The sequence below is a fragment of the Melanotaenia boesemani genome, chromosome 7 (assembly GCF_017639745.1).
Source record: "Melanotaenia boesemani isolate fMelBoe1 chromosome 7, fMelBoe1.pri, whole genome shotgun sequence".
Lineage (NCBI taxonomy): Eukaryota > Metazoa > Chordata > Actinopteri > Atheriniformes > Melanotaeniidae > Melanotaenia > Melanotaenia boesemani.
The window spans coordinates 14,897,472-14,922,949 of record NC_055688.1 but is presented as its reverse complement, the minus strand read 5'-3'; the positions used below and the strand labels follow the sequence as shown (position 1 = coordinate 14,922,949).

Genomic DNA, 25,478 nt, shown 5'->3' with positions numbered 1-25,478 from the left:
AGGACTTTGTGACCTACAGAGCAGATAAGAGTCAAATCTCCTGATTTGGTGTCTTTTTTTTAACATTGTTTTACTGACTGTAGCCTGATTTATCTAATTAAAGTATTCTGTGTGGTTTCCATTGCTTATACAAGCCTAATTACGACTTCACTTGTCTTATTTTAATGTTTCTACACATCAGGAAACATGTCAACCCAATTTCATGTCTAACTGGTACAAAACAAAAATCCTTTGAAGTTTACTACATGATTCGTGGTGCTTGAGTAAAGTAGAATATGTTTAAACTACCCTTATTCATTACAAAATATGCAAAGTATTGGCTCTCTCAGGTACACTGAGCTGAATGTAGTGTTTATCTTGACTAATAAAAACATCTGTCTTTGACAACATGCTGTCTACCTACACACCTGTCACGATAACTTTCAAGGGAAGCCAACACAGACGGCACAGTCTAGTCTGAGTCCTCACTGCTGCAGTAGGAGCTGTCGCAGCACTCTGCCATGTACAGGAAAGTGTGAACGTTGGGATTCAGCTTGGGCACCCAGCTCCGAGGAATCAGGAAAGTTGCCAGGTTGAACAGATCCACAAACACTTTGTAGCGGTCACTAAATAGACAGAAAATCGTGTAGCTGTAAATTCTGAGTTATATGCGCTTAACATTTTATTAGTAGACTAAATTCCTGCTCTGAATATAGTTTCCCTGAAAAAAGAGGGAAAGAAGTTTTTTTCCTTTAAATTTAAATGTATTGTGAGCTCTTCAGGACAAAATAACTGACAGGTTTAATAGATAAGCAGAGGACCACTGTCCCAACCTTATCTAAATTACTTGAAGGTTTTCAGTGTGTATAACTATGAGATAAAAGTTAAAATCATACAATACCTGACAGTAGATCTCAGGTACTGGTAGCCAGATGAACCCCCTGTGCCTGCCTTGCTGCCAATCATACGATGCACCATGCACACATGATTGTCTAGAAAAGAAAGGAAAGGCAAAGGGTCAAAACACTGGCTACATAAGCAGTATGTCGGCTCTGCACGAGCTGTACGCTGCCTAAATGTAAGCGAGACATAACTCAGTATTTAGCTTAGAGAACTCCACTGTTTGCCCAGCTCAGTCTGTAGGCTAACTATAAGCATTTATTACCAAATTATACACAGGAACTCACAGTGATGTTTAAATACTCACATCTCCATTTTGTCATGAGGGTGTCGATGTCCATGAGGTATGTGAGCAGCTGGAAGGGAACCTGGAACCTCGGCTCCTCCCTAAAGGGTAAGGGAAGATTTGATGTTTTACACTTGATGCTTTTTGAAAGTCGCTCTAAATTTTAATCACTGTAAAATGAGAGCAGCTGTCACCTGTTCACTACCAACCGCCCAGCAGTTTTGCACTAATTATCACTTTCCAGTAACTGTTGCATGACTTTGTTGGCTCTGGTGCAGCCTTAATGAGTCTCATGTGACATTCTGTCCTTATTGCATATGTTTTTACAAAACTAGCTCCCACACCTTTAGGTAAAAGTGGCAAGCATCTTTAGACTGTTGAAGCTTTCTCAGACTATCCTTAGAACTGCTGTAGGTGTCATGAATTTGATGCCACCAGGTTTTAGAACAGATCTTGAGATATGGAAATTTTATATGGGAAGGGAAGAATTAATGAGTCCTGCATCGGGAACTTGTACTGATGGGATTTTAAGCTTAATGTCTCTTTGGTGATGTCTGCACCTCTTGTGTAAAAACGCATTAGGTATAATAATACTCTGCAAATGATGTGGTAGAAAATGAAAGCTGCTGGCATGTCATACCTGTAGAAGTAGATCATAAGAGCACCTTGTAAAGCCTTGTAAGAGAGACGCCTCTCACCTAGTTAGTAGAAATATAAACATTTCACTTAAAAACAACAGGAATTGTCTGTATTTGTTCAGTTTTATGAGCTAAAAGTCCATCAGATACAACTTTTAAGTAAATTCTAAACAAACACAAACCATCACTGACAATTGTGACCAGTTACCTTTGCTGACCAAGTGGTCATGACGCTTTTCATCAAACAGAGATGTGAAGATCTCTCTCTGTTTGACCAGCTCAGCCATCAGCTCCTCCTTCTCTTCAGAGTCTGACATTTTCTTTAAAAGTAAACAATGCCCACAAATAAAAACACAGCTCCTGTCAGTCAACACTGCACTCTAGGGGGAGAGAAGAAAGTTTGTTCTGAATACTGGAGTCGTTCCTTACCTCAATTTTCTCCTTCTCCAGATTCAACCCATCAAATATATTGATTTCCAGCCTTGCCCAGAAATTGAATCCATCCACCTCTAAGCCAGGAGTTCTCTCCAGCCATTCCTGAGAGAAAAGTACATGGCTTATTGGCATTTATACTTTGGTTAGTATCACATAAGCATCTCCAGTGATGTACAACAAAACAGAAAAAAGATATGAGCAGATAAAAATATTCCTGTGTTAATTAAATTAATGTTTAAGTCGTATAAAGTCAATGTCCATGTGAGACAAACCTCCACCAGTTTGAGGAGTGTTGCCTCCTTTTCAGTGGCGAGCAGCATCTCACTCTCATGGCCCTTAAAATTGTCCCTGTAATGTCGTCTGTTGTATGGGACCCTCAAGTTTTCTGGCACTCCGATTTTGTTTTCCAGGATCCGAAACTGAAGGCTTTGGAAGCCAGAGGCTGGAGCCAAGTATTCTCTGTACACACAAACACAAGTAAGCATACGTGCACCCCACTCAACTGGAGCACACTATCATGAAGAAGTGCATCTTATAAAAATTTTACGGCTGAAGAAGAGAGGGCCACAAGTTATTTATAAGGTTACCTGAAGTCAAAAAAGTCCAAGGCTGTCATTGTTTCCAAAACTGCAAACTGGTCGACCAGCAGTCTGAAGATCATTACGATCCTGTGTGTGCGAGTGTTGACTTTCAGCATGTTACGTTCATCTCGAACCTGAAGGATTAGAAGATGTTAAAGAAATGGCTGCCTATTTTTAAAATCAATAGTAAAGTTGTCAAAATTGTAGTGGATATATTAGAGCTTGTTTGTTGTTTATTTATTTATTTACTTTTTCTTCTTTTTTGGGAGGGGGTTTTATATGTGTTTCTTCCCTGTGGAAGAGACCTATGGGTCACTTTCAGTGTGTCTCTTTCAGAAAGGGAGAAATAAATAAGTACCGCTCCAGAACTTGAGCCTGGGTGACAAGAAGGATTTCAATTTTCTTTTCTGATTGAACTCCAACACTAGGACAGCTGGTGAGTTCAGCTTAAATTTCAGCACATCTACAGAGGTTCAGCTATTCTAAAAGTACTCAATCCTGAACTAATTTAGATCTCAGGTTCCCTCTAAGCATGGGATCTGCAGTATATTGTATGTTGCATCAGGTTTTAAAGGGTCAGTACAACTTAAGATTTGAATACAGTATTACAAAATGTTGTTTCAATAGACTTACGTGTCCACTGATAAAGATCTCTCGCACTGAATCAAGTTCAAACAAAATCTGTTTGAACCACAGTTCATAGGCTGAAATAAAAGATAAATTCTTTATCATTATATTACATAATGAACATGTAGATCAGAAAGCAAAGGCTTTTAGATAAAAAAAAAAAAAATCAAATTTGTCTTTTTGTCCTTCTGAAATTAAAGCAACAATCTGGTTTAAATACTCAAACAATATGAGCGTGATTTTACCTTGATGGGTGACGATGAAGAGATGCTCATCGTGGATTTTATTGCCCTTCAGTTCACTTTGCAGCACCTGGGCCGTGACTATTTTGTCAAGCTGAGGGTTGGAAAGAAAAGGGAAAAAAAGCACATTCCACTTCTCATCTTTCTTTAATTAAAATAAAAATAAAAAAAACAGAGAAAAAAATAGCCAATTACTGAAATGGTACATTAGTCAGCTTGTGTCCTCTACCTGCAGGTAGTCTCCGTAGATGATTCCTCCTTTACTGGCCTTGTTAACCCCTGCCTGTGAGGCATCGTCATCTTCCTCTATGGGAGGTTTGTTTTTGAATAACCTGCATCATGAAGAGACAGTCTTTTATTATCTGCACTCTGTCCCTGGGATTAGTAATAGAAGAGCGTTTGCATTTAACGAATGAGGGAAAAATTGAAACCAAAATCCTTGAGAGCCCCCATTATATAAGATGACAGTTTGCACGTACAAATGCCTCTTCTCAAAGTACGGACATCCACTCATGACTACTCCAATTCAGTTGCAACAAAGATGTATTCTTCTTCCTCGACTTATATTTACTAAAACTGTCTTCTACATATTCCAGGTTTTTAAAGACTTGTCTTGTCCAATCAGTCACGGGCAATGAGTCAATATCCGGCCCGCCTCTATTTGTCCCATGAAGCCTCTTTTTACCTTTAGCCAAGTTTACTTCTGGACTTTGTTTGACTCACTAAAGAATAAACAGTCAAAGGTTTTCTTTTTGGATTTTTTTTTTTTAAATTATAAAAGTTGAAAAGACTGTTGCATAATTTAACTGCAATTTCCCTATTTATTCCAGAATTAAATATCCTCACTAATGTAAGATTATAAATGTGAAATCAATGGATTTTTTATACTCAGATTTCATCAGGAAACTTCTGTTGTAATGTTGCCGACATGGTCACAGGGTATCTTCAGTGTTTGCAGTGTCCTTCTGGGGTTTGCTGTTGTAATGAATGTAACAAGCTGAACCTGCTTACATAACTGACAGGTGGACACTTTCTTCTACATACAGTACCAGTCAAAGGTTTGCCAATAATGGCAAACTTTTGGCTGGTACTGTATGTATTGGGCTGACTGACCAGCCTACACTTTTTTTTTTTTTCTCAAATTTCTCTCTTCTAAAAACTTATAATTATGTTCACATTCACAACATCGACATTATGTTTTTTCATTAAAATTTTTTTCTCTTCAAATCTTTATTTGCTGTAAAATCCTGTTCACGAATTTTTTTAAACTTTGTTTTAACCTTTCCATGAACATATGACCATGCTATCTAGAAACCACTATAGCTGCTGTGGGTCATTGCACTCCTCTGTAAATATTTTGCTTTTAGTTAATATTTTATTTAGCTTATTGCTAGAGATGTGTAGTTCCAAGGTTATACTACTAATGGTGCATAATGTACTTTTTAAAAAAGATAATTGAGGTTTTTCTTTTCTTTAGTTTTTTTTTTTTAAGCAAAATATAATGCACCTTATTGACAGCTTTTTGGGAGCTAAAAGAATGTCTTTTTGGGCTGTAATATCAGGTGTCACACAAAGTTTGTGGCAACTATTTGTTTTCAGTCACACTTGGCAAGTTCATTTAAAAATAATGATACACTGATTGCTGTCCACAAACTGAGCCACAGCGTAACACACTGCCAGTTACAGCAGGCAGGTTTCTTTTGAAGAGCAGTCATGCCAGTTTATCAGTAAAAAAAAAAAAAGAAGAATCCGCAGTCCTCTCTGTAAATCTCACAGATCATTAGCTTTGTTTTTCTCTTTGTGGAATTATCAAGTGGAGTCCCATCAGTGTGAACAATGGTCCTACGAAGATCAGAGGAATCATAACAAGCAGCTATTTTTGAATTGGGACAAGGTACGAGCCTAGCATGTATGAGCCACAGCAGCCCCAAAATGCTTTGTTCTTGTACCCATTTAGCCTGGATGAATAGGACGCTAGTGGAGAGGACTGCACTGGATGAGATCCTTGAGACGATGTGATACTACCACTGTAGATTTTTTAAGATTTAACAAACCTGTCTGTCTTCTCAATAGGACACGTGCCATTATGTGTCATCGCCAAGGTCTGGGTAAGTCACTGATTAAAAGAAAAAACAGAAATGGTTTGTTTTTGTTCTTACTGCCATGTAACCCCCCCCCTTACAGTTTAACGCTACAGCCGTCCACGCCTCCCTGTCCTTCAACCCTGCAGTCAAACGTTCCTGCTGTAGGTGTGTTTTTATCAATGTCTGCATTGCCATCAGCTACATCTTTACTCATTACATCACTTTAGTCATTTTCAACTCTAAATCCATCATCCTAAACATCACTGTAGTTCTAACTGAAGTGTTTTAAAAAAAAAAGGATTGTTCTGACGAAAGCAGAAAACAGATGTATCAGCAGTAAGAGCTGCTGTTACCAGCTATTATCACTAAGGGAATCATTACAAACAGGAATAATGTGCATTTTTTAAAAAAAATAAGAAAAGGCTTAAGAGCATCATTTTCTCATCATGTCTGATTAGAAACACTAAAGATTTGAATACAAGAATGTTTTTATAATACTAAAAACTGTTTTTGTACACTACAACAGTGTGTATTTAAATTAAACACAATTATTATCTCGAGCAATTAACTGCAACAACACTTACATTTACTTATTGTATAATTTAATTTTAGCATGATGCAGTAATGTGGGATTATAAAACTTTGGTCAGTGGTGCCCAAAGAGAATGTCAAAACAGAGGAAACAAGTTCAGTTAGATAGAAACAAAGAACCCAGCCATTTTAAACATATTTAAATATTTTCAATATCAAAGTATTACAGCGTCTTCAGAAAGGGTTGCAAGCGCAAAGTCATTTAATGTTAAATTAAAATATGTGAGTTGGTTTTTTTGTCCATGAGAGAAGCTTTTAAGCTTGTTTTGCTGGAGAAAGTAAAAGGAGGACTGTGTGATCACAAGTAAACAGATCCTTCTGAACATCTGTTGTTCACACAGTCTGTGTGTGTGGAACATTTGCACTGCTTTTATCCTGCATTTTGTCACTTCTGTAAAAAACATTTGCAAATAAGTATAGGTGTATCTCTCACAGTAAAATAACTATTTATTTCTAAGTAGGCGAAATGAAACTTTTGTAAGAAATGTTTCCAGTAAATTAAGAGTGATATTTGGTTTCTATTCAGGCTCTCTAATGACCTTTTATCTCTGCAGGTTGGGTTGACTCTGTGCCATAGAGAGAATCCACAAGCTGGAAGCTGAAGGTGAGTTAGAGGAAAAATTAGATCACGCTCACATTTTGTGCTTGTATTGGGGGAAAAGCATCAAAACACATTAGATGCACTAAGCTGCACATAAACTAATTATTTTATATGCACTGCCATAAGAATGTAAATACAAGTTTTAAAATACTCTTGTATTTGTCAGTGTGATTCTCTACACAGTATTTTATTAGCTATTACACAGTCAAAGAACTCAATCTCTTGACTACTTTATGAGCTCATAATTATCTAATAAGCTTGGCTGATGCTCTTGATAACATATCTTTTTTTTTTTTTTTTTATAAATGATTGCCTCATTACTGTAAATTCAGCCTAATTTTAACATTTAATTTTAACAGCCTGCAGCTTCCCTTACTCCCAGTTCCATGCCTTAAAATCTTCATTTTAAAAAAAAATTCGGAGTATAAAGTCTCAGCTTTCATCTTAAATCCACACGCCTACAAAAATGTCAAGTATGAATACACAAGTTGTAGATGTTTCACTGCAGTGGTAACACATTTTCAACATAAAGTAACTGTACCACACCACAAGTCAAAACCAACTTCCTAAATAGATCCAAGCATCAAGACAAAGCATGCATGATACCATCTTTTGCTTCCTTTTAAGTCCTGTGACGCGTCTACAAGTTGGAACATCTTGTAAAATAATTTCATGTTTCATAGTGTGATTCCATATGGCTACCTTCATCTGAAAAAAAAAAAGTTCGATTGAAGTATACATGCTTGATTTTTTCCCACCCTATTCAGTTGCTCTGATGTGGTTATTGCACAATACTTTTGGGTCTTTGATGTTCTTGCAAAGTCGTCCCATCTCTTTTATATAAGCCTTTGAAGTAGGTCTAGTTGGAGCATGGTGATATACCACACTGTCTCTTTGGCAGTACTTAGTGTGGTCACACTGAGATACTGCAGCACTACTGTGATTCATTTTAATAATACTCGCTTAACTATTCCATTTGATGTCTCTTTAGATTAACCTGGATAATGTGGAAGTGATAGTTTAGCTCTCAACATATGGTGAACTAATCAGAAGAATTGACTTGTTTGAAGTTGGAGCTCAAAGCAACAATGCTTTCTGACCTTTATGAAAGTGCAGTGTTGGCTGTTGGTATGAAAAATGTGCTGCGATGTGATGTGTAGATAAAGTTGTCTGGATGACTTTCTGAACTATGCACTTTGTACCACTAGAGAGCATCAGAGGACTTTTGAGAGAATTAAATATTTGAGTGGCCCATATTTGATATGGCTAAGTTTGTGAGGGAACAATAGGCACTAACTCACAGGGGAACTTAAATAATACATTTCTCCATAGGTTGTTGATGGGGAGGGGTGGTATACCCAAAGGGAGTCTGATGAGGATATTCAGTGATGCAGCTCCATTGAGCTGCATATGTCATAAAACACTTTTAAATGAAAAAATAATAATGGCATGTTAAGAATCTGCGGGATGCTCGAGCAGCAGAAGGGTCAAAAACAACAGCATAAAACAGCTTATGAGCAAAGAATTTTCTGCTCCCATTTGGTTTGAAATGCCGTTTGAAGTTTATAATGAAAAGAAGCCACTTTAATATGAACGGGTTGTTTTCAGAATTATGCATTCCATCATCGGAGAGCTTCTGAGCTTTGATTAATAAAGCTTTGCAAGATCAGTGGGAAAGCTGATTACAAACCAAATGTTACTTGTAAAAGCTTCATCATTCACACAAACCTATACCTGAAATGCTTTCTAAGAGTATGACCCTTACTGAGTGGATGGTGCTTTGGTCAGCTGTACATTTCAGGTTCATAACACTTAAAATTTCCTCAGCGACAATTTTCACACTTTAGTTCAGAAACAGCTTCAAGCAGCAGACTTCAAAGCAGAGCTGTATTTGTCTTCTTTGGCTTTGTAGCTTAGAGGGTGTATTTTCAATCATTAATGCAATTTGTGATGTTTATTTTTTATTCAAATACTGATGCTATTCATGTATCACTACTTCGAAAGACTTTCTTTGATGATTTCTAAATTAGCGTCTTGATTAATCCCACACTAAACTCATTTTCATTTAAAAAAAAAAAAAAAAACATAAGAATTCATTTGTAGCAGAAAAACATAAAAGTAGCAATCCCTAAAATAAAAACAATACACCTAAAAGTACCTCAGAACCATGAGTGCATTTAAATTAAAAAAGTTACATACCGAGATCATGGAGGGGATCTATATTTGGGTCTTCTGTAACCTTGTTTATGTGGGATGGTTTCATAAAATATTTGTGTTGATGAAATATTCATTGGAAAGGAAGGCAAGTCAAAAGGCATTATGCCCAATAAACATTAAATTTAGTGGAAGTAATGGTTGACTGGATGCTATAGATACATCACCATTTGTAAATACTTATCACTACATGCACAAGTTTCTGTCAGTTACCTAAATAGAAGCCAAACAGTAGCTGAATGGGTCATAAAACAGCTTGAAAACAAATAATTCTCCAAAACTCATTATAACAATGTCCCTAGGGGAAAAAAAAAATCACGTAATATATAAAGACTTAAATTAAAACCAGCTGGACTTTATTTATGTATAAACACAACATAAATTACTGTTAATGACTCATACAGACAGTTATTCAGTTTCATAAAAAAGAAAATGACAAAAAATGCATAAAACTCTTGGATAATTTACAAAACATGGTGTCCCTGTGATATCAAGACACATCTGTGCGGCTCCACATCTCGTCCTTCAGAGTTCTTCATACCTTCCTGGTTTTTTTTTCCCCAGCCCCCACAATGAGTATTGGGTATTTAAACAGCTTCTTTTTCCCCCCATTTAAAAGCATCTCAAAGAGAATAAGATGTTTTGATGTTTACAGTGCTAACTCTGGTATACATAGTGGTTGTTTGGTGAAGATATTTCAAACATCAGAAGTCTCTGATTTTACAAACAAATATTTGCTCAAAAACACTCACTCTAGGACTGTGAACCCATGAGCCTGGTACTTCTAGAGAAGTGCAGATATGCATAATGTAAACATTCCCTCTGTTCACACAACACTCATTGAGCCAAATTTTTCTTGATGAACAAAAATAAAAAAATAAAACATAAAACACCTAAATAATCTCACCGTTTCCTCAAAGACATCATTGTTCCTCTGTGTTGAAGTCCAGAGTCCAGAAGGCTTGTGCTACAGAGGAACTGACCTGTAATTGCCATGTTAAGGCATAGTGTAATTGTACATTTAATATGAAGTCTTTGAGTCACAATGCACAGCACTGCTTTTGACCCCTCCCCCACACACAGTTTTTCTTTCTTTCTTTCTTTTTTATTTGTACAAAAACACAACACTCAATGTACATATCAGCAACTACTGAATACAGTTGCTTTTCATTTTTTCCATTTTTATCTCCACCAAAACAGAGTCTCTTTGGCAGAAAATGCACCTCATATTGTTACCTTTTCCCAATTTCACTTTGCCGAAGAAAGTGGATGTTATTAGAGCTATCTGCTAATTCTGGATACTGCTCAGTGGACAGCACATAGTACCCATCATAGCCCAAAACTTTTCCACTACTCAGTAGCTGCCTCTTCTCCCCTTCTGTCCAGGGGCGAACCCCTTCCTCGCCATCTCGCACTCGTTGCTGCTCTCGGGCCCAGGCACCTGCCAGGGCTCGCTGACGTGCAAGCTCAACAACCCGTGCCTTCTCCTCATCCACTGTGGATCCATAGCGGATGTGGAAAGCGAGAGCACCGGCACGAATCTCCACATCTGCGAAACGGCGAGTCCGACTATCCATGACTGTGGTGGACTGTGACACCGTCACGTTGATACCGTTCTCAAGAGTCTTGTGTCCACTGGTGAGGTGCAGTGCAGCAAGGTCAGCATCTGGAAGGCCTGGCTTAACAAAGAAGTGTGTGTCCCTCCCTTCAATAGTGAAGTGGAGGTCTTCCAGATAGAAGGCGTTGTTGAGAATCGTTGCAACCTTGATACAGTCTTCACTTGCCACGTTGAGAGTGTGAGTGTGGACACTGCCTTTGTAGATGGCAAACATAACAGCTCTTCCGATGGGAGACATTGCAGCTGAGAACCACAGCCAAGACTTTTCACCTCTTCGACCTCGACTGAGATGGACCTCTGGCAGTCGCTCAAATGACAAGAGGGAATGTGCTTGTCTGGTTACTTCCTGCTGGACCCCAGAGATAGACTGTAGGAAAAGTGCAGTGAAACGTTAACATCTGAACATGGCAGAACCTGATTCTCCAGGCTATTTAGAACCAGCTACTGCCCTGCTTCAGAGAGTTATTCATCCTCATTGAAGATGATGATGTTTTCAAGCTGTGTTCTCAAGCCAAAATTAGATAAATCCCCTGTGACATTTTTTTGTGTTAAGGTCTGAGACCAAAGGCGCATTAATAGTATAAAAAGACTGATTGTACAGTAGCTACACCAGAATATTACATATGAAACTAGAAAGTTTTAAACTGTGTTCAGCTGGTAACTAAAACAAGGCAGAGAAAAGCAAACTCGTGCATTTGATTTATTAATACAATGCAAATATGGAGCAATTAAAGCTGATATTCTGTGAAGCACATTTCAGTCCAATTAAGAAAAAGCATATTTTAAATATTTCAGCAGTAGGAAAACAAAAGTAAAATAATTTTGTTCTTAAGCCAGATAGTCTGCACTGGCTTAAGTTTAGCTCTTTTAGTTTTTAGTTATTTCTGTTTTGCTTTTTCTTTTGTTCAGTATCTATCAGAGGTACTTATTTTACCCACCGGCAGATCGTCCCAGAGCTGACTCTTCCTCAGTTCATAGGATGGCATGCTTAAGTCAAACTTTGGGACTGGAAACCCAGGAATGGTGTTGTGAAGGTGAAAACCAAAGGTTACAAGCCAGCTGTTCACATCTGGATATAAAGAGAATTAAAATTCATTAGAAAGAATGACCAAAGCTATGACTTGACCTGCTTTGCACCTCAACATTTTTTGGGGGGGGATTTTGCAAAAATTTTTCCAGTGTATAATGTCTTATTAACACATTCTCTTATACTAATACATATACTGAGAGCTCATATATTTGAATATTTATTCAGGAATAATCTGATAAAATGCATAAAAGTGTCCTTTTTTAACTCTCATACTAATAACCAAAAATTTGATAATGATGATAATAATGTGCGATTCATTGATTTATTTATTGACATAAAGATGGACAACTAAATATCTCAAAACAAAACTGGCTAAAATTATCAATGGTGATTCATGTGCCTATTTTCAGTATTTTCTTAATCTTGTATAACATGATCATTAATAGCAACCTTAATGGTTGTTGCCAGTACTTCCACCAGCTATGAAATGCAGCATGTCTCACCTGCGACATAGTCTTTCACTTCATGGACTTTGCTGATGGGGTTGTTATTTCTGAACATGTACAGATTAAAAGGGGCTGGCTCTTTGCCAACATTTTTCCAAGCAGAGATATCTGGAAGAGTCCATCTGCCAGACATAATGTCATAATCCTGCTCCCCAAAGTGCAGCAGTTTGGTGAGGGGGTCATACAGTCCTCCATGAAACCCGAGCACAAGCTGGAAATCTGGGTTAGAGTCGAAGTAGATCTCACCATACGCAGTGTACTGAAGCTGTTTGACCAGAAGGCCGTTGCTGGTGAAGACAGCAAGAGGTGTGCCGGTGTTATCACAAGCTATGTAGAACTCTTCTCCACTGCTGATTTCCATGGCAAACAGGTGGCCTTGGAGATCATAGTAGAATGAGGTGATCTCTGAGCTGGAGTGGTTGTATACATGAGTTATCCTAGCTGGGTAGCTCAGGTCCGCATAGAAGTACTGCAGGTGTTGGCCCAAGCTGGTCTTGGTGGATACCCTGCGACCAAGTCCATCATAGCGATACTGAATGGTCCAGCCACTGCTCTTACTGTAGACCCGCACCAAGAGACCTTTGGAGTTGTACTCGAAGATTTCAGCCCCCCTTTGTCGCAGGAAGCCGTCTTCATCCATTCTATACTGGATATCTCCAAGACGAGTGATGCGGTCTCTCAGGTCATATCGCAGAGGCAGAAGTCTGGCGCTGTTTCCTGCATTCAGCAAGTGCAGATTTCCATTAAGGTCATATGTGTAGCGCCACATAACTTTGTCATTTAAGTACACAGTCTGGAGCTGGCCATCTACATCATACTCGTAGCTGTATCTGGTGGTGTTGGCAAAGGGGCCAATTTTGATTTCTCTCTTGATGACCCTACCCACATCATCATACTGGAAGGTGATCCAGTACATAAGTGAACGAAATATCTCATACTGAATCTCCTTGATGCGCCCATGTGCATCAAAGTGCTTTGTGTATGTCATGACTGCCGTGGATATGATCTGATTTATGTCGTAATAGATCACACCAAACTTTCCAAACTGCTCAATCTTTCCTGAGATGTCATCAAACTGATATAGGTCGATGGGTAGTGGTGTCTCGTTGATAACTCCTTGCACGCTGGTGACACGCAGGCTGCTGTCATACGTGTAATCAAAACGTGCATTGACCATGCCATCTTCACTGAAGCGGAAAATCTGCCGGTCCACCAGGGGACCAACTTGACGATAACGAATGGAGCAGATGAAACCCTCATTCTGTAGGTTGACTGTCTTCAGCACCCCTGCTGTCTCATCATAGGTGAAGCTGACCCTTGTGCTGTCATAAAGGATCTCTGACAGCTTATTTTGCCGGCGGTATCTGTACAGGACTCTACGACCTGTGCCAAAGTGAGCTACTCTAAGTAGGAGGCCATCTTCGCTGAAGTCCATAGCTACTGAGGCGTTGCTCTCTGGGGGATGATAAAGGTTTCTATAGTAACCCACTGAACGGATGGTCTGCATGGTGTAGCGGGCTACGCTTGGCATGGTGACAGCAGAAAGCCGGTCCAGAGTGTCAAACTCAAATATATACTGGCGCTGACTGTGGAGCAGGAGAACCATGGACTAGAGGGAAAAAAAGCAAAAAAAGAAAGTATTTTCTTGAGTTATATAATATGTCTACATAATATATGTGCAGTATAAGGCAGGGTGAGCACAAGCAAAGTGTAGAAATTTCCTGTTTTGAGAAAAGGAGAAAAACAGTTTGTATAAAAAATGTAGGCGGTAGTATTGACTAATGCTGTCCTGAGACCACAGCTACCATTTATGTTGCACACAAGAATATTTACATGTTATATGTGACCTGTTAAAGTTTAGTGCATGGATATTTGACATTGGCTATGTTTCTTTTTTAACTCCTGGTGCCCAGATAGAGCTGTTTAATTCATTTAGAAAATGCACAGTTAAGTGCGTGGTCTGTCTCACAAAGGTTTACCACCCATTCTGTTAAAATGCCATACCCAGTCATCCGTTGCTATCCCTGTGCTCCCTGAGCCCCCTGTGTTACTTATGTCAGTGTTGACATGGCCTCTCCAGGTCACGCAATGACAGGATGCAGCCAAGAGTGGCTGAGAAAATGTCTGTATGTTTTTGTTGCTGAACATCCTTGTGCAATCTTAAAAGCAATTGCAGAATAGCTATGTGGACGGTATGGCGGCAGCGCCACATCAGCAGGAAGCTGTGTAACTTTTGTGTTATCTAACAACTTCTGACCTTTTTTGTATGTGTGTGTGTAGTATGCAAATACATTAAAATCCATTTTTCCATGGACTTAAATATAGTCCCATATATGATAAAAAAAAAAAAACTGGTATAAAGCAAGGGACATAGCTTTGAAGTAGGTTAATTAGAGAAATATTTTCCAAAAATATTTTTCATTTTGAAAATTAAATCAAACTAAGTCCCAATATTTATTTCAATGCTAACTTTCCTGTTAACAAAATTGTATATAATGTACAATTTCACTTTTTACAGAAGCAAATATGTAAAAGCATCATATCATACACAAAAAGACGGCGTCAAATATCCAAACATCAATACTAGGACAAACCTATATACATCTTATTTTTGAAAATGTGAAGTTTATTGCCTAAATTTCTACTGTTTTATTGTTAAATAACTTTTTTTTTATATGAGTGTACAAATGACTGTGACATTATGGAGACTGTCATTTTTTTTTGTACATTCTATGACAGTATCACAAAAAAAAAAAAAAATCCTCCAAATGTTTTGTCTGACAGATATAAACTGATATTTAATGACTGTAAATGAAGTCTTTATGTATTTGAAAATGTGAAAACCAAGGTTTCAATATTAGCCATGCAACATTATTATTTAATGGCTGGAGGAAATAGATGCGATGTTGCTGGGCTTCTTTTTTTTTTTTTTTTTTTGTATTTATTTGCATTACTTTTGGAGATCATGGACAATGTTAAGCATGAATTTTAACTCAAAGCTGTTTTGATATTCAGTCCTTTGGCAGGGCACAGAGGTTTAACAAGCTTACTTACTGAATACAGCAAGTAATGCTTTTTGAGTCATGTAGAGCTGCCTGCCCTCCTCAAGGTAGGAGGATCAGAGCCACACTAAGATTATCCACACTGCTGCTAGTATTATTTTGAGGTCATATGACATTTATTAACCCTGACAGACATTACATTAACATATGGATATTTTGTTTTTACATCTCAAGCTTTTTAAACTATGAGGACACTCATGATTTTGCAATTAGCAGTAATAGATGTGTTTACTAGATACATCTCAAGCAAACCTAAGCTAGTGGATATTGTAAATAAGCCTTTTCGGGTGACTTCTGGTACTGTACATGTTTAGATCCTAATTGTGGTGATAAAGGTTACACTGCTGCACAATATATCACACACTTTATTTTGTCTGGACCTGCTATTTTCTCACCTGCTCAAGATAGGTGTAGCTCCATATCTTTCCATCAGCGAACACCCTGGAAATCAGGCGGCCTTGGCTATCGTACGCGAGTCTCTCTGTGGTGGGACCTCTCTGCAGGGCACTGATTTGCCCGCTGCTTGTGCGGCTCACATTAACTGGGAGTAGCTTACTGCTGGGCACCCAGAGGACTGGGTGGCCTGCAGTGTCATATATAATCTTTAAAAGGAACTTCCTGTGGTCATCATAAATCTTCTCTGTCCTCAGGGTGCGATCATAATCAACAGAAAGAATGTTTCGTCCATTCACCTGTAGGAAAAAATTTAACGATGAGTTAAAAAAAAAAAAAAATTACTACAGCTAAGTCAGACAGAAATACTTCATTAAAAAAAAAAGTGGAAAAAAATCAGTTAAACATGAAAAAAGATCTTAAAAATGACAGTGAACACCATGCTGTAGTTTCAAGAAGAAATTCCATATTTTAATATCACTGTTTTATCTCAATATTAAAACTATATTCATAAAGATTTGCAGTACAGTTGTCACAGAGATCAACGCCTCCTTCATGAGGCTCATTAAACTCAGACACACTCTGGCGAATGTTCAGGTACATTTAAATTAAAACCTCCTAAATTTAGGGGTGACAAAAATAACCGTAAGGCAAAGCAACCACCTAAGTTAAGTTCATGAGGTACCATATATAATAAATCTGTGTCAGAGTCTAGGAAGGCGGAGTAAGAAGAGGTGGGCTTATATAAAGCACTAGAATATTAATGACCTTCTAAATCAGGGTAAATCTTGTGACTGATGAATTAAAATCTAAAGGAAAGAAATCCAGAAACATCTTCATGAGGTTAGAATTGCAGTGACACAGACATATGGTTATTTATGGACATTTTGATTGGATTTTAAATAAATATTTTGGTTACTTTGATTCATTCTTGAACCCTTACAAAGGTTTTAGGAAATACCCTCTATTTTGTGTTTAACACGGTTTCTAGAAAAGCCGAGATGCCTTATTAAATGTAAATAAAAGTAAATTCAGTGCCTTGCAAATTATTTATACTTTATTTGAAGTATTGTAATGTTAGCAGTTAAGATATTTGTCAATAAAAAACAAACAAACAAAAGACAGGATTTTTAATTTAATACCAGTAACACATTTAAAAAAGTTATGCCTTAGTTCTTATTGTGTTGCATCACCTCATCTTTTTACAATGCTTTAAATATGTTCAGCAGCAGAATAAAAGAGGGGAGTTTGTAGTCGTTATCAAAGCTAAGCATGAGCAGGCATATAAGACGCTGTGTAACTTTAACCAAGCAGAGCCATTATGCTCAGAACTCACCAAACCTGATTTTGATCTGTTGGATAATTACCGTTCCATGTCTTCAAATTTGTTGCAGAAACGTGAAATGAACATTTTTGGATGTCATGGATTTTTTGCATAATCCAAGATTTCAGCAGCTTAAAAGTTTAGGACCTTCTTTAATGAACAAAAGCCTTAAAACTGTCAGCAGCATTGAACTGCAGGTAGACCAGTTTTTTTTTAATTCCCAATCATGCACTGACCTGTTGTCAAATAACCAGAATAGCAGCGAGATGTGCCATAAGGTGTTTCCCCTTCATCATTGTCCCTATTCCACATTCACTTGAGAAATGCTGCTGGGACCATTGTTTAATGAATTTGCTGTAGTTTTATTGAAATAGTAAGCTTAAATAATCATTAGGAGTCAAACTATATTTAAATTAACATGAAATAATTTCACCTCTGATTTAATTATGGGTTGCATGTGTCACTCATCATGGGTTTTACATGTGCCCACAAAGAGAGAAAAAAAATAACTGAACAAAAACTAAAGAAATCTGGACATACCCTTAGCTTGCGTCCAAACACAATCACCTTCCCCCTGGCTTGTTCTTTGCGGAAACGCCACTCCACCAAGTTCTGCCCACTTTCTCCCGGTAAGCTCATGTTGCGCCGGGCAACTGTGGGGTTGGCGGCTCCTGTCAAGATGTGGGGCTCAGTCTGGTAGTGGGTGTCCATCCCATTGGCATAGGTAATCCTTAGCGAGTTGTCAAAGCCCACTTGATAGCTACTTCTACACTGGTCTGTTGATAGCAAACACAAGGTGAAACTTAATACAGTAAAATAGGTAATTAGACTGAAATTATGATTGCCGGCAGTCTCCTAGGATGATCATTGGTTGTATGTAATTAAGTTTAAGTATTTAATATTTGAAATTAGAAAACTCTGAGATGAAGGAAAGAACATGAATGATGTGAGGAAATAACTGGACCATCTGGCCGTTGCAGAGAGTGGAAACCACTTAGTAACAAGGTTGATGCGCCTCTCTGACTCTAACACCCCAACCCACAGTCCCAGAGAGTAATCATTTACACTGTCGTCTGTCAGACCCCCTGAGTTGTAATGATACACGACTTAGGCTTACTCAACATTGCCCTGCCGACCCCTGAAACAATGACAAATAACAACTGTTCTAGTGGGGAAGATGAGCGGCAAGGGCTTACCCTGAGCCAGAGTGTAGAAGGCACGAATGGTTGAGGTATTCGTTGTAATGCTGATTTCCTCCTCTGTCAAGGAGCTCTCAATATCCACCGTCAAAGCACTATATATGTCCGTGTACAAGTTATTCACCATTCCAGTGGGGAACGTCACATTCATTAGCCGGCCTTCACTGTCATAGCTGTGTGACAAAAAAGAACATCAAATGACAAAGCATTGATATGTATGAGAGCTCTCTGTGCCACAATGCATTCAATTATCAGCTTGCACTATACTTGAGTGAGACCACCTACTTTCTTGTAATTAAAATGTCACATTTCTTTCTTTGGACATATTCTATTTCCAGAGCATAAGTGGACAGATGTCTGCAGTGCAGGCTAAGGCAAAATTCAAATATTTTATATTGGTGAGTGACATATCTCATCAGCTATCAGTTTTATATAGAAACAAAAATTATACGTATTTGCAATAAATTCTGCTATTTGGATGATTGACGTGTCATAATGGCATCTGGATGCTTTGCTTTTTTTAGTTATAGTGAGGATATCATCCATGAAGTAATGTAACATGACAGGAAGAAACACCAGGGAGAAAAAAAATCAATCACAGAGAAGCCATGCTAGCAGAAAGTGGGTTATAATATTAAGTCCTGGTAGCTGGTTAGAATGAAATCCAGTAAAATAATTAAATTTTATCTTACTTTTAAATGTGTGGACAGCTACACAACATGATGTAATGTCAGTTAAGTAAAACATAAAAATGTAACATACTTTATGGACACTGAGTTATTAAAAGTATAACTAGGCTATTTGACAGATCTGAGGTCAATTTTATAAATAGATTTCAATTAAATGTGCACCCCAGAGCAGTTTGCAGGTAAGTATTGTTTCCATTTATAGTGTAAACTTGCAGTGCTGTGAGACGAGAAGGGACAACCACAGGACGATACACATATGTGTGCAAGTAGAAAACTTTTTTCTCATAGTGCTTATGACTTCAGATTTAAAGTAAATTAAAAGGGAAAAGCATTAGCTGCATTAACAGTCGTAACATGAGCTCACAAAATTTTCAGTTACAAGACTGTTAATAATGCCTTCTCATCTCCAAAAAGGAAGACTTTTGTATTTTTAAACATGAAGTATAAATAATTTGTGTTAGTATGCACACAAAGGGAGGTGTACTTTAATTTGCACAGTGGGCTGTTTCCAGAATCAGAGGACATAAATTAATTAAATCTTAAATCAATCAGACGTTAAAAAATAAAATGATCTTGCCAATGTTAATCATACTTACTCATAGAAAGTTGTCCAGCCAATCTCTGATGTCTTTGTAGCCAGCAGACCATTATTACCATGGTAAGTGAGAAGCACCAGCTCCTGACCCTGCGCTGTGAGCGTTTTCAGACCACCGTTGGTGCCCATAGTCAGCCAGATAACCTGGTTGTCAGGAGCAACAACGCGTACTGGCATGCGATTAGGGTCTCGTCGGATTCTTAGAGTGTTGCCGCTGCTGTCAGTGACAGCCGTGATGTCGTTCTCAGTGCTGTAGCTGAAAGTATATTTTAAGTCTCCAGTGAGCAAGCTCGCAGTGTGCTGGTGTGTACCATTGCTGTCAAATATATACAGCTCCTGAGCATCAGGGGAAGCCACCTCATATGTACTGGCACTGGAAGTCAAAGTTGGCCCGTTTCTAGAGATGGCCCGGATTCGGATGTTCCCTAGGTCTGCCACGTAGAGTGTTCCATCTGGAGCTGCCACTAAAGAAGATGGAGCATTGAGCCTTGCATCTTTGGCATAGCCATCCCCTGTCTGGTAACAGTCGCAATTGGCATCATTCTTGCAGTCGCAGTCGGAGATGGCCCCGGCCAAGTGCGTTATCTCACCATCCACAGAAACCTTCCGGATCCTGCTCATCTTCCTCTCATCTGTTTCTGCTATGTAGATGGCACCATGGTAAGAAATGGCAATGGAAATGGCAGATTCTAGTGGGGTCAAATGTGCCCTTTGACCACCAGCCACACCACGGTCCAGTCCAGCCAATGGGCAGTGGACAGGTCGACCCACTGCAATGCTCACTTGACCGTTCTCTGTGATGCGCAGCACTATGTTGTTGTCCAGTACATACAGGGAGTTGTCCATTGGGCTAACTGCTAGATCTGTGGGCCACTCCAAAATCACCTGGAAAACAGGACATCAACTAATTACCAGCCTGCCAATATGGAGAAGCAGTTTACACAATATTGTTTCAAACTCATATTAAAATCCTGGCAGATATATAGACATTTAGACTCTTTGCCTAGTAATTCTTTTGGATGTAACAGCACTCAATATTGCTTGTTTCTTTTCTTTCTTTTTTTTTTTTCATTACTGAGGCCAACTAGAAAGTATTAAAAAAAAATCCCAAATGTGTCAATACCACATGGCCAAATGAAAGAATCTTGAATTTGTGCAGATTGAAAATGAAAAGTAACAGATGTTGTTATCAAGAATGAAAGTACAAACCCTGGCCCTGTTCTCACCTCCAGACAGCTTGCTGGGAATGGCAGATTGTCAGTCAGCGATAGAAATGGTCACACACAGAAGCCTGTAATCCTTTGTTGTGGGGGAAGGGCCTATCTAAAGCATCTGACGAGGAATTCTGATGGAGTAAAGCGATCTCTTTAATTGAGCTATTTAGCCAAGATCATTAAGGAGAGTGAAGACGTGATGTGATAACAGAAAATATAGTATCCAATTTAAAAAGCTATACATATAGTTCAGATAAGAAAAAATACTCGTATATTGATTTATCTGGCATATAAAGTCAAAGCCCCGCTCTTCTTTAAGCCTACTTTGCTTTGACCAGTCGTATGCAGACCCTGTGATTTTCCAAAGACAATGTCCTCTGTCTTTTTAAACAGCTGAAATTTAACTGTTGTTTTATATTCTAACATAGCTGAGATCAACTTGTTGATTATTTCAATAGTACAGGAATCAAACATGCAGAGTGCTTATTCTCTAGTTTACCAAGTTTAGATATTATATGGTTTTAAAGGAAAACTTAATGAATTTACTGTATAATTCTTCTCATTATCATCTTGTTGTGTTGATTCCATAAGCTGTACAAAACAGACAGAAGTTTACTCCCCTCTGGACAATAGAGCCAGCATGGGAGCGCCTGCGTTAAACCTCAGTCTATCTAACGACAAAAATAAAATGCATATTTGTGCATAAGTCTGTGTGAAAGTTACATTATTTTTAAACTGCATTTAAACCTCTGTGGTATTAAATATGTCGTTTTGAGTCAGATTAAAGAGGCATCGTGTTTATTTCGAGAGATATGTTGTGATTCACAAGACGGTGACCATTGAGCTTCCAAATTCAAGTCCACAGTTTAATGGGTGATGTTGCAGTAGCTAAGTCTATCTATTTCACACAGTTTAAGGATGATACCTGCTGTACTTGCATATTTTAACTTTGTGCTAATGCTGATCTATGACTTTGAAGGGCAGCTGTGGCAATGCTACAACATTCTTTGACATATTTCGAACTAAGTTAAGTAACCCGTGTGACTTAAGTAGTCTCAAAAGAACATTGATTATGCACTTTGTGCTCTACTCATGCTGTAACCTGAGGGAAACGTGACATCCTGCAGGATCACTGATGACACAAAAGTAAATCCAAATTGCATGAAAGTTTAAGTCTAACATTTGCAAAGTGTGAAAGTGATGGGGGAAGTAATCACATCTTGTAAAATTGTAAGTACACATTATAAGCCAAAGCTGTAACCCTGGTCAGTCATTACAGCCTGTTTGTCTGCAATATGTGTATAAAAACCATTTGCAACAGCATAAATGAATGGTGTGGCCTTCAAATACAAAACCGTGTCATTAAAACTGCCAAAACACTCCTGAATTGTGCTTTTCCACAGTGTGATTAATAATAAAACACACTGTCTTTCAGGCTGCCGCTAGTTAAACTGCACTGAGCCAGTTCTCCTGTTCGGATGCCCGAGGATCACAGTCTCGCCAAAACCGTGTCTTCACTGGCTGGTGCCAAATGACTTGATTAATTAGCAAAAAGTGACAAGCTTTATCCTTTGTCTTCATGTTCTCTTATGTTCACCCCCTTCATGTTCACCACCCACACACATGCACAAACTTGAGGCTTTCTCTTCTGTTTACATGAAAAATATCCTAATATTGCCAAAAACATACTTTAATTTTAGCCTTGGTCTTTATTTCTGTTGATGTGTTTCATTTATTTTTTTTTTCATCTCTTAATAAGAAGCAGATTGTGAAATCTTCTGCAGATGTCACTTGTTTATGACTTTCTGTGCCATTTTATTTTCAGCCTTGTACTTTTTTTGTTCCTAGCTGATCCGCTTTGATACAAGCAATGTAATTAAAATGTGAACTAGTTAGATTTAAACAACAGAACTTTTCTCTTGTGCACATATAGAAGAGGTGGGAGAAACTGAGGCAATTTCATTCCCAACATCGGAAGCAGTAAACAGCTCATGGTACGAAAGAATCTATTTTGATGAGATAAAACCAATGCTTTTTTTATTTATTCGTTTTTATTTTCTTTTTCTCATTGTTGATCTTCGGTCTCAAAACTCTAAGGACTGAAATGAAGATGGATATTAATGCTGAAGCACAGAAAGCAACCCCACTGTTTTTGGAAGAAGTATCATAGTAATTCTTTCAGCTATTACGTCAGGAGCACCCTGCCTTTATGTCAACGCACCTACAGATAGATTGTAAATGCATATTTTCTCGGACAAAGCCAGCCATTGTCCGGCTCTGCCTAAGAAAAGGTTTTATATGCAGCAACCCTGCTTCCAAGTGCTGCCTCATTATCATGTGCAGTGTAAGTGTCCTCAATCCTGAAAATCTCAAGTGAAACACTAAACACTAATTTAGCTTCAAATACATGAAAACACCCCCACACCCCCACTCTTCTCCCCAACAAACTGCATAATAATTATTCCTCTATATCCTCAGCTTTGGCCTGAAGACTCATCTCTTGTACTTCCTGCAATGATCTCACCGTTGCTGCACATTTCCCCCCTGTAGTTTCTGCCCCCGCCACCACCACCATAAAAAAATATCTCCTTTTAAAAGCTTTCTATCATAATAGGCGGCAGCAACATTAAACAGATTGCACAAAAAACTCAGATGATCAGAGTTAAATAAAAACAGGATTAGAACGATCACAAATATAATTTACTGTATAAAGCAATTCAATGAACACATCCAGGAAAAAAAAGACTCAGCCTGCAGGGCAATCAAAGCCATTAGCATAAACTGATTTAATTTGATGGAATAATAAATGAATTACAGTAAAACATCCAGAATCTAAAGTACTATCAAATATTTGTAGCCAGAAAAAGAGTCTCCAAAGCAATGATTTAAATTTCCAAAAACTAATTTTGGTATTCAAGCTGCATTCAAAAAAACTCCTTCACCAAAGACTTAAGAGACTTCTTATAAAAACACAGCCTGGGAGATAAAATGAGAAAAAAAAATTGCCTGACTGTGTTGCTGTTACTTAAACTATTCATTATTTTGTGTATAACTGGATGCTGTAGTGTGCACAGATACACAACAATGCATGTTGCTGATGATTGACCAAGCTGAAATAGGGTTAGATAGCCGGAGGCACAAGGTGGCACTGTGACACACTCTGCAAGAGCATGATGCCAGTGTTAACAACTGTCTGGCACTTCTTTATTTAAGTCACCTGATTGATGTCCATGCTGCTGTCACAGGTCAGAGGACGAGCCGATGTCAGGTCGTTGGAGCCGAGGAAAGTGGAGATGATGCCGTTCTGGTCCACCTTTCTGATCGTAGTGCCATCAACAAAATAAATCAGCCCGTTCTTGTCCACTGCGATGCCTGTTGAAACCAGGTGAGAAGGGGAAAAAATGTGATAAAAAGAGCGAACAGAAAAAAGAGCTCGTGATAACAGGAAAACATGGTAGATGTGCTGCATCTCTGCTTGCATGACTCAGTGGACAGAACACGATGGATACATGTGTCAGGCTCGCCTTCCCATTATTCAGGTCACTGCAAAAAGCACAGCCATCAATAATTCAAAGGCTGCTTTTCTGGTATTAAATAATTTCTCAGGCAGAAGTGGGAAAGGCTGTATTCATGCGGTGTATATGCACTTGCCTTGTCTTGTAACCCTCTGTCTAAAAATGACCTCAGGAGGTGGGGGTGTCAATGAACGGTACTTTGTGGAGAATTTTTGACTCCTGTAATCATCAACAATCCACAGGGCATTTGAGAAATAAATAAGCGAAGGAATGGAAATGACAGCTTCTGACAATTTTACATGAAAGAGGTGAAAGACAAGCAGTTGCCTTGGTGACAAGTGTGGACTAAATTGTCTAAGTGATTGAGTGTTAGCTTAGACTTCTAAGTTGCAGCCAAGCTGGTGTGGAGTTGTAATAACCATATGTCCCAAACTGGGAAAATACATTAACGGGGCATGCCAGCCTCCACATCACTCTCTGTGTCACCATGCTGCTTAATAGAGATCAAGGCCTATGGGAATTCAGCCATACCTCACATGCAGGGAGGCTGTTTTTCATTCTCCACACTGGATTTAACATGCTGTGGTTTGGGGTTTAATTTCAAAGACTTAGCTGCTGATCTGAGGATTACGCTATAGTTTTTATAGGAATCAAAATATTCTGAATGTGCTATAACTTTATTCTCTCCTCCAGAGGATTTCATTTTCAGTCTTTAAAAGCCTCTATGGAAGGTTAGTGGTTTGGTTTGACCTGTGGCTAGGTCTACGCAAGATTGCTTTCTGCTAAAACATTGACGAGCCGTGGGAGCTCACGGTGAATCCTTGGGAGCTGGCTATCTGGCAGCCTGAGATTCTCAGACGGATGAAATGTGTCACATTTGAGCAGAGTTCAGCATAAAAAAAAAAGGAGAGAGAGACATTTGCTGTTTCTTCTCTGGTCACCCACTCCATCAATAGAGTCGTCCCTCAGATTGCTTTCACTCAAGCCTTTATCACCTTGCTGAATCTGAACTATTGCAGTTGGCACTTAGAGCAGACAGCAACGAGTGCAAAACAATTCAGCATAGCCTTTCATTCTGGAGGAATTTATGGATAAGTCAGTAATTGTACCAGATGTGACACAAACGCACATGTGCTCTCTGAACGTGGACAAGTT

General features: G+C 38.5%; 2 protein-coding genes and 1 long non-coding RNA gene across 7 annotated transcripts in view; 1 reads left to right on the top strand and 2 right to left on the bottom strand.

The window, feature by feature from the left end:
• Positions 1 to 440: 440 nt before the first annotated feature.
• On the bottom strand, positions 441 to 4,259 carry tdo2a (tryptophan 2,3-dioxygenase a). The gene is made up of 12 exons (XM_041989820.1): positions 4,168 to 4,259; positions 3,918 to 4,020; positions 3,692 to 3,782; positions 3,453 to 3,523; positions 2,826 to 2,953; positions 2,511 to 2,697; positions 2,233 to 2,340; positions 2,012 to 2,123; positions 1,806 to 1,863; positions 1,187 to 1,266; positions 881 to 971; positions 441 to 605 (listed from the first exon to the last, which is right to left on the bottom strand). The coding sequence occupies exons 1-12, from the start codon at positions 4,200 to 4,202 to the stop codon at positions 452 to 454; spliced, it is 1,218 nt and encodes a 405-aa protein (XP_041845754.1). The 5' UTR covers positions 4,203 to 4,259; the 3' UTR covers positions 441 to 451.
• Positions 4,260 to 5,369: 1,110 nt separating this feature from the next.
• On the top strand, positions 5,370 to 24,134 carry LOC121643655. Its single transcript, XR_006011147.1, has 5 exons — positions 5,370 to 5,582; positions 5,762 to 5,796; positions 5,873 to 5,937; positions 6,918 to 6,967; positions 24,054 to 24,134. It is a non-coding gene; the product is annotated as an uncharacterized LOC121643655 (long non-coding RNA).
• Positions 9,518 to 25,478, bottom strand: part of si:dkey-237h12.3 (teneurin-3) — a 150,807-nt gene continuing 134,846 nt past the window's right edge. For all 5 annotated transcript variants that reach the window (XM_041991187.1, XM_041991188.1, XM_041991189.1 and 2 more), the window contains 8 exons: positions 24,026 to 24,180; positions 19,596 to 20,479; positions 18,308 to 18,483; positions 17,652 to 17,887; positions 15,790 to 16,086; positions 12,330 to 13,941; positions 11,735 to 11,865; positions 9,518 to 11,163 (listed from right to left, as the gene is read on the bottom strand). In XM_041991187.1, coding sequence (XP_041847121.1) covers positions 10,411 to 11,163; positions 11,735 to 11,865; positions 12,330 to 13,941; positions 15,790 to 16,086; positions 17,652 to 17,887; positions 18,308 to 18,483; positions 19,596 to 20,479; positions 24,026 to 24,180 — 4,244 coding nt within the window. In that variant the 3' untranslated portion in view covers positions 9,518 to 10,410. The remainder of the gene's footprint in view (positions 11,164 to 11,734; positions 11,866 to 12,329; positions 13,942 to 15,789; positions 16,087 to 17,651; positions 17,888 to 18,307; positions 18,484 to 19,595; positions 20,480 to 24,025; positions 24,181 to 25,478) is intronic.